Source organism: Ceratotherium simum, chromosome 22 (assembly GCF_057802395.1).
Source record: "Ceratotherium simum simum isolate JZ-2026a chromosome 22, ASM5780239v1, whole genome shotgun sequence".
Classification (NCBI taxonomy): domain Eukaryota; kingdom Metazoa; phylum Chordata; class Mammalia; order Perissodactyla; family Rhinocerotidae; genus Ceratotherium; species Ceratotherium simum.
The window spans coordinates 32254156-32269253 of NC_141921.1; the positions used below are offsets into that span (position 1 = coordinate 32254156).

Here is a 15098-nt window from a genome sequence, read left to right on the forward strand (position 1 = left end):
AGGCCAGAGTCAACATGATGGTTACCATGACCACCTCAAAGCTGAACTCTGGACAGAAATAAAAAATTACACTTTAACCTTGACTGTCACCAGATGGCTGGAGAACAATGCAGTAGTCTTTCCCTACAGTTAGGATATTTAGAAAGCCCCAGGGAACAAGATACATGGTGGCTGGGAAGCGCAATCAATCAGAACTGGACTCAGCCTTAGCCTTGCAAACTCTGCACTTTTTGCCTTTAAACACCAGCCACCCAAAGACCAAGGGGGGCTCACCTATCAACTTGCAGATTGAGGTGTACTTTCCCAGTTTGCAAACCTTTTAATAAAGCCTCACTTTTCTTTAAAACTTATCTTTGCCTCATAAAGCTGTTCATTTCAGTTACAGGTGCATATATTTTACAATTGTTATATCTTCTTGATGGATTGACTCTTTTATCATTATATAATGTCCTTCTTTGTCTCTCATAACAATTTTTGTCTTAAAGTCCATTTTGTCTGATGTTAGTATAGCCATTCCAGCTCTCTTTTAGTTACTGTTTGCATGGAACATCTTTTTACTTTCAATCTATTTTTGTCTTTGAATCTAAACTGAGTCTCTTGTAAATAGTATATACTTAGATCATGTTTTTAAAAATCTATTCTGCTGGGCCGGCCCCGTGGCTTAGCGGTTAAGTGCACGCGCTCCGCTGCTGGTGGCCCGGGTTCAGATCCCGGGCGTGCACCGACACATTGCTTCTCCAGCCATGCTGAGGCCGCGTCCCACATACAGCAACTAGAAGGATGTGTAGCTATGACATACAACTATCTACTGGGGCTTTGGGGGAAAATAAATAAATAAATAAAATTATTAAAAAAATCTATTCTGCCAGCCAATTTCTCCCTTTTAATTGGGGAGTTTAATTCATTTATATTTAATAGAATTACCAATAAGGAAGGCTTTCTGCCATTTTGCTATTTGTTTTCTATATGTCTTATGTCCCTTTGTGTTCCTCAGTTCCTCCATCACTGCCTTGTTTTGTATTAGATATATTTTCTACTGTACCATTTTAATTCCCTTAGCACTTCTTTTACTATATATTTTTGAGTTAATTTCTTAGTGATTATCTGAGTTCTTTTAATATGCCTGGCCGCCTCTTCCAACCTCCACATGACACCCAGCCCGAGGGTGAGCATACCCAACACACTCAACCAACATTTGTGGACTGAAGAGGTCTGCAGAAGGCAACCTGCAAGGGACAGGATTTCTTGGAAACTTTGGGAGGACACTATGTCCCTAAGGAACTGCTCCAGAATAATAAGTGGGTGGGAGGGTGGTTATTCAGAGGCCAGGCTCTGGAGTCAGGTAGACCTCAGCTTAAATCCAGCCTCCATCACTCATGACAGCCTGACTTTGTCATATCTCTGAGCATCTGTTTCCTCAACAATAAAATAGTTACTAAGAGTACTTACCCTCAGGGTGGCTGCAAGAATGAAATGAGATAATCCCACGGAAATGATAAAGCACAGTTCCTGGCACAAGCCAGCAGGTTCAGAGAAACAGATTTCTCTACTACAGGACTTCTCAGAGCTTTCAATAAATATTAGCTGTCATAGTTAGAAACATCCACCAGCCAATAACAGGACATCATGAGAACCTTCTATGTGCCAGGCATGTGCTAGTGGGAGGCAGTCAGGTCTACCAGAGAGAGCTCAGCCTTTGGAAACTGATAGAGCAGACTTGTTGTAAGGACTAGAAACGATGATGACAATGATAATGACAAACAACAACATTTACTGAGCACTTACTACGTGCCAAGTACTATTCTAAGTGCTTCATATATATTAACTCATTTAACCCTCATAATAACCCTATACGGTAGGTACTATTATTACCAAACTTTACAGTGAGGAAACTGAGGCACAGAGGGTGAGAGGTAGATGGTAAGTGGCTGAAGCAGGATTGGAACCCAGGTAGTCTGATACTAGAGCCCATGCTTTTAACTATTATGTCAAACTATGTAATATATAAAGCTCTAGAATAGTGCCTGACACAGGATAGGTATTCAATAAATAGGAGCTATTATCAGGGACTGGGGAATTGGTTCTGGACCCAATGGCTCTCGGGCTAGTGCAGAATACAGATACTTAAAATATTACAATATATTAGAGAGGGGTACAAGAGCACTGGAAATACAGAGGAGGGAGGAATGGCATTCCAGATATTTATTCATTCATTCAGTGCCTAGTGCGAGCCATGCAGACTGTAAACACGCCACGCCCTGTCCCTGTCCTCCTGTAGTGTATATTAAACAACTGACTATTTAATCACACTGCAGTCAGAGCTACGGAGGAGAAGCACAGGGCCCTGATCTAGTGTGTGGGGAGACGTCTTGAGGAATGGTTGCAGACCTAGAGTGTGGGGGTGGGTGGAGAAAGCCATTCCACAGCGCATGGGAAGCTCCCGAGGCGGGAATGAGCAAGGTGCCTTTGAGGAATGGAAAGGTGACGTGGAAGGATAAGACCCAGGGGAAAAGGGCTCAAGGCACTGAGAGATAAGAGGGGGACGTGTGTGTGTGTGTGTGTGTGTGTGAGAGCTTGTGAGAGACATGAGGTGAGGGCTTCTGTGTGGCTGAGGCAGGCATCCAGGGAAGATGGGGGGAAACCAGAGCGTCCAGGAAGCAGGCTTAAAAGGCAGGCTGGCCAGATTGGAGAGGGCTTCTCTGTCTCAAAGGGTTTGGTCTTGAGATTGGAGATAATAGGGAGGCTCTGAGTGACGTGATTAGGACTACGTTTCCAAACCAGAAACCAGGTGGCAAGGTCTAGAAGGCCACACTCTTCAGATTGGGGGCCGCAGAGACTTTCTTCTACAAAGGGTTTGCAGACACTGGCAGTTTTAAGGGATTCGCCCACCATATCCCCATTTCCTTCTACGCTGTTCCGAGCTCCCTATGGCTCCCCTGTCTCACCTTTCACAATAGCTTTCTCCACTTCATCAAAGAAAGGCTTGTCCTTCACTCCTGTAGACTCTTACTCTGGCACATTGCCCCAAGTTGTAAAACCACCAGGAAACCACGGGGAATTTTGAAATTTTGTTTCCCAGGAGGTTTCTCTGGTGACAAATACCCATTCAAGGAATTGCTTTCTTTCCCTCTCTCATACATATTCCTGTTAAGGCATGACATCAAAAGGGGACACTTTGGCCCTTTTTGGGATATTCTGAAATCAGAGTCTGATTTGACTGACGGTTGGACATTAAGGACTAGCTTTGTTGGTTAGGTTATATCGGCAGCTCAAGCATGTATACTATACTAGACTAGGTTATATCTATACTCAAGCACATGACAAAGCATTACAATCAAATTTATAAGTTATAATATAGGCACAAATATTTGTAGTAAGTATTTGCATTATATGCTATAATTTTAAATATATGTATTGCAATACAATATAGGCAAAGGTATAGTAAAATGAACTATTTCAATTTCCCCAACCCTTTCTGGATATATCACGTTAAGCCAATGTGTCTCTAAGTGAAAAAAGTCACCAGTATGATTGATGATAATGCCTTTTTGGTAAACTTCACAGAAATTGCGAAAACAAAACACATCCTGTTGTAAATTAAGTGTGTCTAGTACTTTGCTTTGAACAAAAATGAAGGAGGCCCAAATCATACTGTTAGCTGATAGGTCAATAAAAATAGTTTATCACTATGTGATTTTTTAGCACAAAACTTGGAAGGAGTGTAAAGAACTTAGTAATATTGTTATAACAACACTCCTTCTATTACAAGTTCTTACATGAATGAGGTTCTCAGTATGTCTAGCTATAAAAACCAAAACTTGTAACAGAACTGATGCTAAACTCTATCTCATTCTAGCAACCAGTAATATCTGTCTTGAATATTGAAAAGAAAAGCCCCATTCTTCTCATTCGCATACTCATTTCTAATACAATGTTATTTTTTCCTTAAAATTTTTATCAAAATTCATAGTGCATTAATCATCTGCTTTAATTCAATTGTATCCATAAAAAAAACTTCTAGATTGAATCAATACTTAGGAGATTTATGTCAAAGGAAATTTTTTAAAATGAAATTTGATTAATACTCTACAGTCTTTCTTGTAGAGAAGTATGACAGGTGTCTGTAACATTTTTAAGTGTTAAAAGATAGATACAATTTTGGGATAAAATTCTGTGGGCAAAATGAGAAGGAAATACAAATTCCAGGAGAAAAAAGAAAAAAGAAGAGCTTTCTCAGAAGGCTGATGATAGGCATCAAGTGGTCTTTATATTCCGGGGGGCTTCAGTTAAGTGTGTGTAAGTTTTTTAAAAAAAAACCAGTATTTAAATGTACCAGGAATTACATACTTTGCAAATATTTAACCTTGTAAGAAAAGTTTTACGTTTTAGATGTCTGAAAGAATGGGTGAGGAAACACGGTGTTTCTTCAGAGGGCACAGGCCAGGCAGGTGCTCTGCCCAGTGACTCATCTACCTGTGCTAATGAGGAGGAGGAGTTGTTAAAAAGGGTTAACTGGCAGCCATTCTACAGGAACTGCAGGTAGGAGACAAAAGGATTCTGGCTCCAACAGCTCCTGAAAGCTGCTTTATCATCTTTACAGGAGACAAAGGAGAGCTGGAAACAGGCTCCAGGAACTGTGCAGAGACCCAAGACCCGAGCAAGGGCTGTTCAGAGGACACATGGGGGTCACACAGCTGCAGGTTCAAGGGCAGGCAGCCTGGCTGATATGTGCCTTGCTAAACCTACATTCCTTCTCCTGAGTGGGAGCAGCATTCACCAGCCCGAAAGGGCAAGTGGATTGTTTTGATCAGAAGGCAATTAAGACTCAGCAGACTCAGGAAAAGCTTCTTGCCTCTCCCTTAACTGTCTAAAAGAATTTGGATAGGTGGCCTGGACCAGGAAGAGACATATGATAACTTTTTATATCAGAAAGACTTGTCTGCATGGCAGGGCAAACATCTGTTTACCAAACATTTGCTCTTCTCATCTTCCTGTGAATTATCTTTCTCCCCTTTGAAGCCCCAGACCCCTACTCTCTTCTCCTTAGCTCAGGATGGTATACAAGCCTCAAATGCCCGACTGCCTGAGAGTCTCTCTCGTTTTTTTTTTGGTGAGAAGATTTGCCCTGAGCTAACATCTGTGCCAACCTTCCTCTATTTTGTATGTGGGTTGCCGCCTTAGCATTGCTGATGAGAGGTATAGGTCCTCACCCAGGATCCAAACCCACAAACCTGGGCTGCCGAAGCAGAGCACACCAAACTTAACCACTACACCACGGGGCCAGCCCCTCATATGTTTTTTTAATGGGGCTCCGTATACATGAAATTAAATTTGTTTTTCTCCTGTTAATTTATATTATGTCAATTTAATTATTAGACCAGTCAAAGAACCTAGAAGGGAAGAAGGGAAAAGTTTTCCAACCCTACACTCCTCTGTTAGCTGGGATGACAGCACCCCTCCCTCAGGGCTGATGCATGAACTTCCTGAGATAATTTGGAGAAAGCACTTAATATTAAGGTAAAACATATGAGACTGCCAATATGTGACCATCTTTGACCTACAAAAGCGGCAGTTTCTTATGGTTCAATCTGTAACTGGTAGCTGCTATACTGTTTTTACCCAGAGAGACCACGCTGTCCTCTGATGAGATGCTGACTAAATCCACAAGGCTGCCTGAGAATGTGTTGTTCACAACTTGCCAAGTGGAAGGAAAGAGACAAAGAAGGGAAACAAGCCACTTAGGCCATACAGACAAATCAATGCTATTTCAGGGAGGAGGGTGGTGAGGGGTGAAACCAAGAAATGAAAATTGTAAAACTCACAATTTAAGAACCAAAAAGCACAGTTAAAAGGTGACTATGATAATAAAGGCTGATATTTACAGAGCATTTATATATATACCAGGCATGGCCCTAAGCCCTTTCTATGCATCCTTTAGGCCACAAATAGCCCTAAGAAGTGGGTATTATGATGAGTCCTCTTTTTAGCACATAAGTTGGAAGGAGTTTATAGATGAACAAAGTAAGGCTGAGAGAAGTGAAATAACTTGCCCAAGGTGAGGATGGAGGATTTGAAGCTAGAGGTCTGACTTCCTGTATCCTGATGGGAATTACTCCTCCACATTGTCTCCCATTAAGTTCTCTGAGGTGTCCTTCAAAGGTGGCAAAATAAATTAGGAAAAAAATAACCCCACCTTGTAAGTGCTACATTCCCACTAATGACACAGGCAGCTGAGGATTCTTTTAAGAGCCATTTCCACAAGCATATTAATCTCCATGCATAATAACTGGCTACAGACAGACAGGTTAGTAAGAGCACAATATAACTAACGCCCTTTCATCCAACCGTTTCAAACGGCTTCATCAACACTGATTACACCCCAAACCCTTGTGAAGTGGTGATTGGCTCAATTTTACGAGCATTTAAAGTCAAACAAAGACGTTCCCACCAGCCCAGGGGTTACACAGTTTGAACACACACCTATTAGCCGCCCTCAAGCGTCTGGCAAAGGACGATGCAGAGTTGGGGCGACAACCAGCAGGACTCCTGACGTGGAGTTCCTCCTCCAAACCTCAGAGCTGGCAAACTGTAAAATGGGGGTCGCCAGGTCTGCGGGCAGGAGGGGAAGTGACAGGCGGTACCCGGGCAACTTCCGCCTCTGGACCACCCACCCTACATGTTCTCACGGAAGTTATTTAAAGTGTTAGTGCTCATAAGGACACGTGGACGGCTAAGGCAGAACAGGGATTCGACCTCAGAATCAGTGATTTTCTCCCTTAAGAAAAGGTGTAGAGTGAAACAAATGGTGTTCCCACTGAGGGGCCGGTTGTGAGAACTGCCCTGAGGCGGCCTCAGGCCAGCGTCTTCACCTGCGGCATCGTTGGTTCTTGAGCTCCTTCACCCGCAATGTCAGATGGGGAGGATTCTTCCGAGGCAACACCTCAGTGGGTTCCCAACTGTCTCTCCACTTCACTGGGTAGGGTCAGCTGAGTTGGAAGGGCAGGGAGGAGGGAGGCGTTTGGAGGCTAACACCTCAGTGGGGGCTGCCCCTGCTGGAGAGTCTCAGTGACCTGCGAAGGCCCAAGACTTGGCCCAAGTCGCAGAGTGAGCAAGTGGCAGGGCCAGACCTGAACACAGGTCTCCCCACACTTTGGTCCCCAATATACTACAGGTGAGGGAGTAGTGAGGCCTCCCAAGCATCAGGAACCTTATATTTGGGACATATATAGTCGAAATCGGGCCATTTTGAGAAAGAAAGGGGACTCGATTAATATGCATGGACATGAGGCACAAACCAGGACTTCTGGTCACTGTACTCACAGCGCAGCCCCTGAATGGGACGTGTTACTCACGAGGGAGGTGGGGTGAGGGCAAAACTACGTGCAGGAAACAGGATTTCAGACTCAGCTGCTTCAAGCTGTGGCTTCAAAAGACCCAAATATCGAGGGGAGGAGGCACAAAATCAGTCACTTCTCTCACTGCCCCACCTTCCCTGTGTGGACCTTGAAGACCAGCAGATGTGTGCTGGGGTCCTGCCTCTGCCACTTACTGCTGTGTGACTTCAGGGGAACTACCTTAACTCTCTGACCCTCAGCTTCCCCTCCGAAAAGCGGAGCTGATCGGAAACCCTCATAGAATTGTCGTGTTGTATGAAATAAGGCACATGTTGAAACATCACCTGACACATAATAAATACTAAAACAAATCTAGCTTTTACTATTATTTTTACAGTTTTCATTTTTATTATTATCATTATTATAAGCAACTGCTCTCAGGATCCTTCTGGTTCTGATATTCTCTGATCCAACATTGATCCTTTACCAGCTACAACTCCGAAAGAAAATAAACTGTGCCCAGAAAAGCAGCCAAAGGTCACAGAGGCAGGAACCCTTGTTTGGATATTGGGATCCAAGTGAAACCTCAACTCAGATCTCCAGCTCCCAGGTCTGCTTCACATCTGTCCCTATTGAAATACCATGGTAACAAGACCAATCCTCACTTGCTATTTGTTTATTTATTTATTTATTTTTTGAGGAAGATCAGCCTTGAGCTAACATCTGCCAATCCTCCTCTTTTTGCTGAGGAAGACTGGCCCTGGGCTAAAATCCATGCCCATCTTCCTCCACTTTATATGGGACGCCGCCACAGCATGGCCTGCCAAGCAGTGTGTGGGTGCACGCCCAGGATCCGAACCAGCGAACCCCGGGCCGCCACAGCTGAGTGTGTGCACTTAACCGCTTGTGCCACCGGGCCAGCCCCTCATCACTTGCTACTTAAACCGACCTCCCCCAATCCCTGGGCTTCAGACTGCTAACAGTTAAGCATAAACTGCATGCTGGCTGGCTCCAAGGGCTACTCACATTCAAATACAAAGGATGCAGGAGAATGGTCAACTAGGCTCTGCTACACCTGTAACTGGCTGCAGGCCAGCTCCCTGACGCTTCCCTTCTCCAGCAGGTGAGGCATTACCTCCTCCATGACCGCCACTCAACACTTAATAACCAGTGTCAGGGAGAGAGGGGCCTCGTAGAGTGCCTGGCACAAGCAGGCAGCAGGAAGTGGAGGATAAAACCAACGGCCTTGGCAGTGCACAGACGTGATTCGAATCCCAGTTTTACTAGCTATTGACAGTGTGGCCTTGGGCAAGTGAATTAACCTCTTTGTGCCATTTTCCTCACATGTAAAAGGGGTTATAATGGTACTTATCTTACGGGGCTTTTGTGAGGATTGGCACAGTCCCTGTCATACAGTAAACACTCAACAAAGGTTAGCTGCTATGATGACGATAATGATTACTGTAGTAATTTTGAATTGGCTATAAAAGTGCAGATAAAGGACTGTATTTTCCTGCCAGGAAGACTGACAAAGGCTTCGTGGAAAAGGTGACACCTGAGCTGGAGCTGGAAGGCTGGGCAGGATTTCCTCAGGCAGAACACAGGGGAGGTGCCGGCAGCTTTGGTTCCCTAGGCTGCACATTTAGGTCATTCTAATGACCACCCTAGAGGATGGATTTAAAACCGACCTGCAGAGGAGTAACAAGGCTTTCCCCAAGTTGTAATGCCACAAAGCGACAGAGCTGGGGTTTGAAGCCAGGTCTTTGATTCCAAAGGCCATGTTCTTAACACTCTGCTGTATCTCTATTTTGATTCCAAAGGCCATGTTCTTAACACTCTGCTGTATCACTATTTCTGCCGCAAATTCTGTCTTGAAGGGTAAATACTTATGGAAACGGCTTCCCCCACCTCCCTCCTATACTGTATGCTCCTTCAGGGAAGAGATATCTCAATTATCTACACAGCTCCCGCCCCCACCCAGCACAGGCATCCATAGAGCAGGTACTCAGCTGAAATGCCTGTTTGCTAAACAGAAGAACTTGAGGCCTATCTCCTCCAGGCTGAGGCAGAGCCTCCAGGGTCAGGGGCCTGCTGGGATGGCAGCTCCATCTGTCCTCTCTCTTTCACAGACCACCCTCCCCCAACAACCAGAATCCACTCTGCTGGGCGGGGCAGAGGGCAGGGCTGCAAATCAAGGCAGACTGCTTGCTCCTGACTTCATCCCACTGATCAAGCTGGACTTGGAGCCTCTCAATGTTTTCCCTAACGGTTAGAGATGACTTTGGGGCAGCCTGCTAGGCCCACAGGACCACTTTTCTCTGAGAGCTCCCCACAGTGATGAAGCCCCAGAAACCATGTTTGCTGGGTGACCCCACCCCCCTGGCCACCACTGATTGGACCAATGTAGACACCTGACCCAAGCTGGGCCAATCAGATCTTCTCTCTTTTGAGGGTGGTGGTAAGAGTTCCAGCACCTTCCAAGTCCCATTGCCCTGTCTGCTCCTGGTTTCCATGAGCTACCCTGTAACCTTATAATAATTTTCCCTTTTGCCTCAGCTTCTCTGAAATGGGTTTTTATTCCTTGTAACCAAAATCAAGGAGGAAGGAGATAGCTTCCTCTTAAAAACCCCTTCCCCACTCCCAGGCAGAATTAACTACACCTTCCTCTGCTCTGTGCACCTGCATCTGTTTCTCTTTGTAACCAGAGACAGTTCTGAGTCAAGCACCTCTCGCATGCCTAGCCCTGGGCTGGGTGCCTTTTCACTGATCCACAATGCACGGAGGGATGAGGGATGGAGGGAGGTGTTACTACCACCATTCTACCCCTAACAAGTTCTGAGGGGCTCAGCCACGTGTCCAACATCACTTAGCTAGGAAGGAGCAGAGAGGGGATTGGAACCCAGGTCTTCTTCCCTTTATCCCACTGGTACTTCAGCCAGCTCATAGCTCTTTGTTCACATGCCTGTCTCCCACCTCAGTTTTTAAGCTCTTTGGTAGAATCACACCTATTTATCTTTGCTCTGGCACAAAAATATTTCCATAATTCAGTTACAGAATTAAATGTGATTAACATGGAAACTTATTAGAAATCTCATCAGGGCGAGTGTCCTGTGTTTTCTTAGATTCTGTATTTGTCTATTTGGTATCCATTCATCACAGGGCCAACTGTATTAACTTTATGTTCTTATTTTCCATACTCCTGATGCTCTGGCATTTGTAACCTCGCTGACTGGGGAGAGACTGCCTCTCCCAGGGCTACCCATCTTAGAGATGGCAAAGCAGCATGCACTCTGGGATGTTCACTGCAGCAGGGTTTACAGTCACCCCAGATTACAGACAATCTGAACATCCAACAGTAGGGGATCTGTCCAGAAAATTGTAAAACAGCAGCTCAACAGATTATCGGGCAATCATTCAACAAGCATGCTTTCAATCACTACTCACTGACACTGGAAATATTCCACAAACAAGGTTAAGTGAAACAACCAAGATTCAAAACTTTATGTACAATCTGATCACAAATTTGTACTACCAGGAAAAATCAGGAAGGATATATATATATATATATATATATTTCATACACTGAAATATGAATAAATGTTGTCTCTGAGTTATGGAGTAGGTGATTTTTAAAAAATCAAATCTTCTAAGTGGGAATGCAATCCTTTTAAAATATTTCTCTACCTCTCTATTTTTATGTATTTTAATGAGTGTTTCTTTTCTTTTGATTACACATTCTCCTGCCTGTCTGTTTCTGCCAGCAATAGGCATGCGGACCCTGGACATGTCTGTTAGCCAATGCTGTACTGTGTTACCCAAAACCAAAAAAAGCTCTTGCCTTGTAGGAGAAGGAGCCCTCGCTGGCAGAGTCGGCACTGCTTGTGGGCAGGAGCTGCTGCAGCTGCAGGGCTGCACCGTGGGCTCCGTCCATGATGGTCTAATGGCACATCCTGCCAGGCCTGCCTCGGGAGCTGGAGCTGCTGCTAAGCGGGACTGAAGCTGGAAGCCATCTTTCCTTGGGGTGTTCAGCTCCTTCCACCAGCCATCGCTTTCTCACACCCAGAGAGTACTTCAAGCCTCCTTTGGCTGGTTTACAGCCTTTTCCTCATCTTCACTCAGAAGTGCCAACTTCTGTCTCTCCCAAGCAGACAGACAAGGGTGTGTTTCCTGATTCTGGTGCGGCTCTAGGGTGATGGGAAGGAACATTAAAAATGCATGTACAATGAAACGCTGAGCCCAGCTTTGTTACCCGAGAAGACAACACTGTTAGGACAAAACACAATCGCCATGAGAAGTGAGGCCAGTGAAAAATTTATATCATGCCCCTTAATAAAGATAAGGCTCATCTATCTCAAAACTTTTTCCCTGGCCCTTAAAAGTTCCCTTTCCTCTCCCCCTCTGCTTCCTTCCTCCCATCATATCCTAATTTAAATCTGACTTTTTCCATAGGCTCCTCTACATAAGAAGTAGAATACTGCCTATATCTACTTCTCCAGGACTCCAAATAAAAAAATCCCACTGCCACGAAAAGGGAACCATCTGGGTTCCAACGTAGGAAAGAAAGAATGAGAAGAAAAGTTATCTCCGTGGAAGATGGAAGATCTGGGCTGCTACCAAGGGTCAGCCTAGCACAGGTGAGGGAACACTGGACTGGGAGGTGGAAAACCTGTGTGACCAGATCACTTCACCTCTGGGAGACTCAGTCGCCTCATCTGTAAAGTGGGGGTAATAATGTGACCGCAAGTAAAACCAGCAATCATGGTAATTCCCGTTAACTTCATTGGACTGATATTTTCAGTGCATGTTAAACTTTTCTACCAAATAGAGAAAAAAAAGAAAGAACTCCCCTAGTGTTCTGGGAGACATAGCCAAAACACCCTACCACAAGTGCTAACTTGGAGGTCTTCTTATATCTAAAAAAAAAAAAATCATACAAATTTGGATTTTACTGCAAAATCTATGTTTATTTTAAAATAAAAATACTTTACATTCCTTTTGATCTGTCATGTGTTACCTCTTTTACCTTGGCCAAGTCATTTAACTTTCCAGCTAGTTTCTTCTGCTGTAAAACACAGATGTTCCTCTCACAGGGTTGTTGTGAGAATTTGATGCAATATGTGTAACATGTATGCACAGAGAGAGTGCTACATGAATGGCAGCTATTATTAGTATTAATTTTATTCTTACCAGTTTAATTATTTAATTTACCCATGGATAGTCCTTTCTTTTTGGTGAGGAAGATAAGCCCTGAGCTAACATCTGTTGCCAATCCTCCTCTTTTTGCTGAAGAAGATTGGCCCTGGGCTAACATCCACACCCATCTTCCTCTACTTTATATACGGGACACCGCCACAGCATGGCTTGATGAGCAGTGCATAGGTCTGTGCCTGGGATCAGAGCGTGTGAACCTTGGGCCGCCAAAGCGGAGCACGCAAACCTTAACCACTACACCACTGGGCCAGCCCCTGAATATTCCTTTCTTTCTCTCATGCATTAAGGCAACAAATATTTCTTGAGGGCTTGCTATGTGCCAAACAGACACAGTCTCTGCTATGCCTTGAGGCTTCAGAAGGCTGCCTCCTGCCTTTCCTGTAGCTTCCAGTTCCTTCTGTTATCTAGCCCTAGGCCCAGGTATTCTGGTTCCCAGTGTGAAGAGCACAGTCATATTTCAAATAGGGCTAACACTGTGTCGGGCATCTAGGAGACACCAGACACAGGGTGAAGCACCGGGGCAGCCATGAAGACCATTTGGTCCAGATCTCACTTTTTCAAAGAGCTTCGAAATTAAATTATTGCTGCTGCCTCCAGATGAGGTTATACATTCCATATATACATACAGGAGGTACACTCATCAGACAACTTTATAACTCACATCCCATAACCAGAGCTCCCTGTAAAGCCCTATGAATATCTGTCTGCAACTTTGTGAAAAACATAATTATTCTTCACTATACTTTTATGTGTGTGTGAAAAGCACCATTGTGTTAAATTTGTGTATCCCTGTTTTAACATTTTTAATATAATAGCCTTAGAAAGGAAGAGTGGCCTAGGGCTCCCTGGGGGGCTTTCAACCTGGAGCTAAAGGGGGCGTGGAGCACAAACTGGGCAAGCGTTTGCTGAATCCGCTGTTCACCTGCTCCCTCTGGAGATCTAGCCTAGAACCTGGCACAGTGACCTCCATACGTACCTACTGACTGGCTAAAGGCAGTGCACCTGGTGCACTGTGGCCACTTCACAGTCAAGAACGGAAAGGCTTACTCACACCTAATCAACCACAAAGCCAGAGATACAACAGATATACTCAGCCCCACCCACAGGATGTCACAGAAAGCATGTGGGCCTTGGAGACACGCCAAGTGGGTGATGGGAATCCAGGCCTCCTAACCTTCTTTGGACCCCAGCTGGTTTGTCCAGGTGGGTTTCTGTTTTGGGTGGTGGTTGTCATTTAATTCGCTTTAAAAAAGCAGCTTTCCTCTCTGCCTCAGGAACCCCCAGGCCTCTGAGACATCAAAAACAGAAGATTCTCCTTCAGCTGGGTGGGAGTTTGGACTAAAGGCCTTGGAAGAACTCTTTGCAAGCTGTCCTCCCTTACAAGGCACACATTTTTTGCCTAGTGACTCTCTTTTCCTGACTTCAAAGCACTTTTCCATGACTAACATATGCCCAAGAGGCAAGTAGCCAACTCTGTGTTGCCAGCCGCCCGTTAATTCTGAGGCCCTCACAGGCATCAGTGGGCACAGGATCTACTGACTCAAGGACGCAAAAACAATTCACGAGGGGCTTGCTTCCACTCCACCCCCCACCCCTTATCTCAATGAATTATTTCACCAACCCACAGAGCAGGTTTTACAGATGAGAGAACCATAGCTCATGGCTGCTAAGAGTAGGATCCGTATCAGAATTCGGCTTTATTTGAAAAAATAAAACACGCCCTTTCCCACCACCTGACGATTCATCCTAAGGCTGGTGAGCGCCAGTAACATGCAAAGAGCTTTCCCTTTCCTGGGCTTTGGCTCACTAAGGCTTACACTCTTCAGTCTCCTCCCATTGGGCTGGAAACTACAACTTCCAGCGGCCAGCACAGGTCAAGAACGCCTCGCCGCATCCACCTGCTGACTCCACCATCCGCTATCGCCAGAATATTCTTCTTATCGTGTAGAAGAATAATTCTGGCAACGTTACTCCATTTCACTTCCTGATTTGATAAAGCCTGGCATCACCTTTATAAGGGCAAACCTACGCCCCCTCTCCTCTCACCTTCGAGGCAAAAATGGGAAAAACATTCTGAGGCGACGAGACCCAAACTGACAAGGCTGGTGACAGCAGGAAGGAAGAGTATTTCTACTAGGACACGTTAGGTGATTACAAATGCTTTCGCTTTTCCTGAAACGAAGGCTGAATTCAAGGCCCCCCTCCCTCCGTCTTAATCACTACTCACCAGCAGCGTTTCCGCCAAGGCCCACCTTATCAGAGATTCCCGAGAAATGACTCGGACTCTTCGCGCAACCCGGAGGCACAGCCTCCTTAATTCCTTCCGAACTGAGAGCTGCCTGGACGCTGTAGTGTTTTGCTTTCAAAGGCTGCGACTTAATTTGTTAGGCCGCCTGCCAGTCAGAAGCTGGCGGGCACTTCGCGCAGGCCAGTGGCTGCGGCGAGGCGGGTGGGCGGGACAGCCCCCGGGCGTTGGCTGCGCCGCAAAGCTTGCTTGAAGCGAAGGGGGAGAGACCTGCGGAGGCTGCGCCCGGCCGGAGCGTTGCGCTCACC

The 15098-nt window shown here is 45.3% G+C and overlaps 1 protein-coding gene across 3 annotated transcripts in view; it reads right to left on the minus strand.

The window, feature by feature from the left end:
- Positions 1-14865, minus strand: part of NIPAL3 (NIPA like domain containing 3) — a 46973-nt gene extending 32108 nt beyond the window's left edge. Inside the window, exons 1-2 of one of the 3 annotated variants that reach the window (XM_087446561.1) lie at positions 14798-14865; positions 11173-11518 (exon numbers count right to left, since the gene is read on the minus strand). In XM_087446561.1, the coding sequence (XP_087302687.1) occupies positions 11173-11265 (93 nt within the window). In that variant the 5' untranslated portion in view covers positions 11266-11518; positions 14798-14865. Of the gene's footprint in view, positions 1-11172; positions 11519-14772 lie in introns of all 3 variants that reach the window. The other 2 variants (XM_004425735.3, XM_087446562.1) reach the window with 2 other exon arrangements.
- Between the last annotated feature and the right edge of the window lie 233 nt (positions 14866-15098).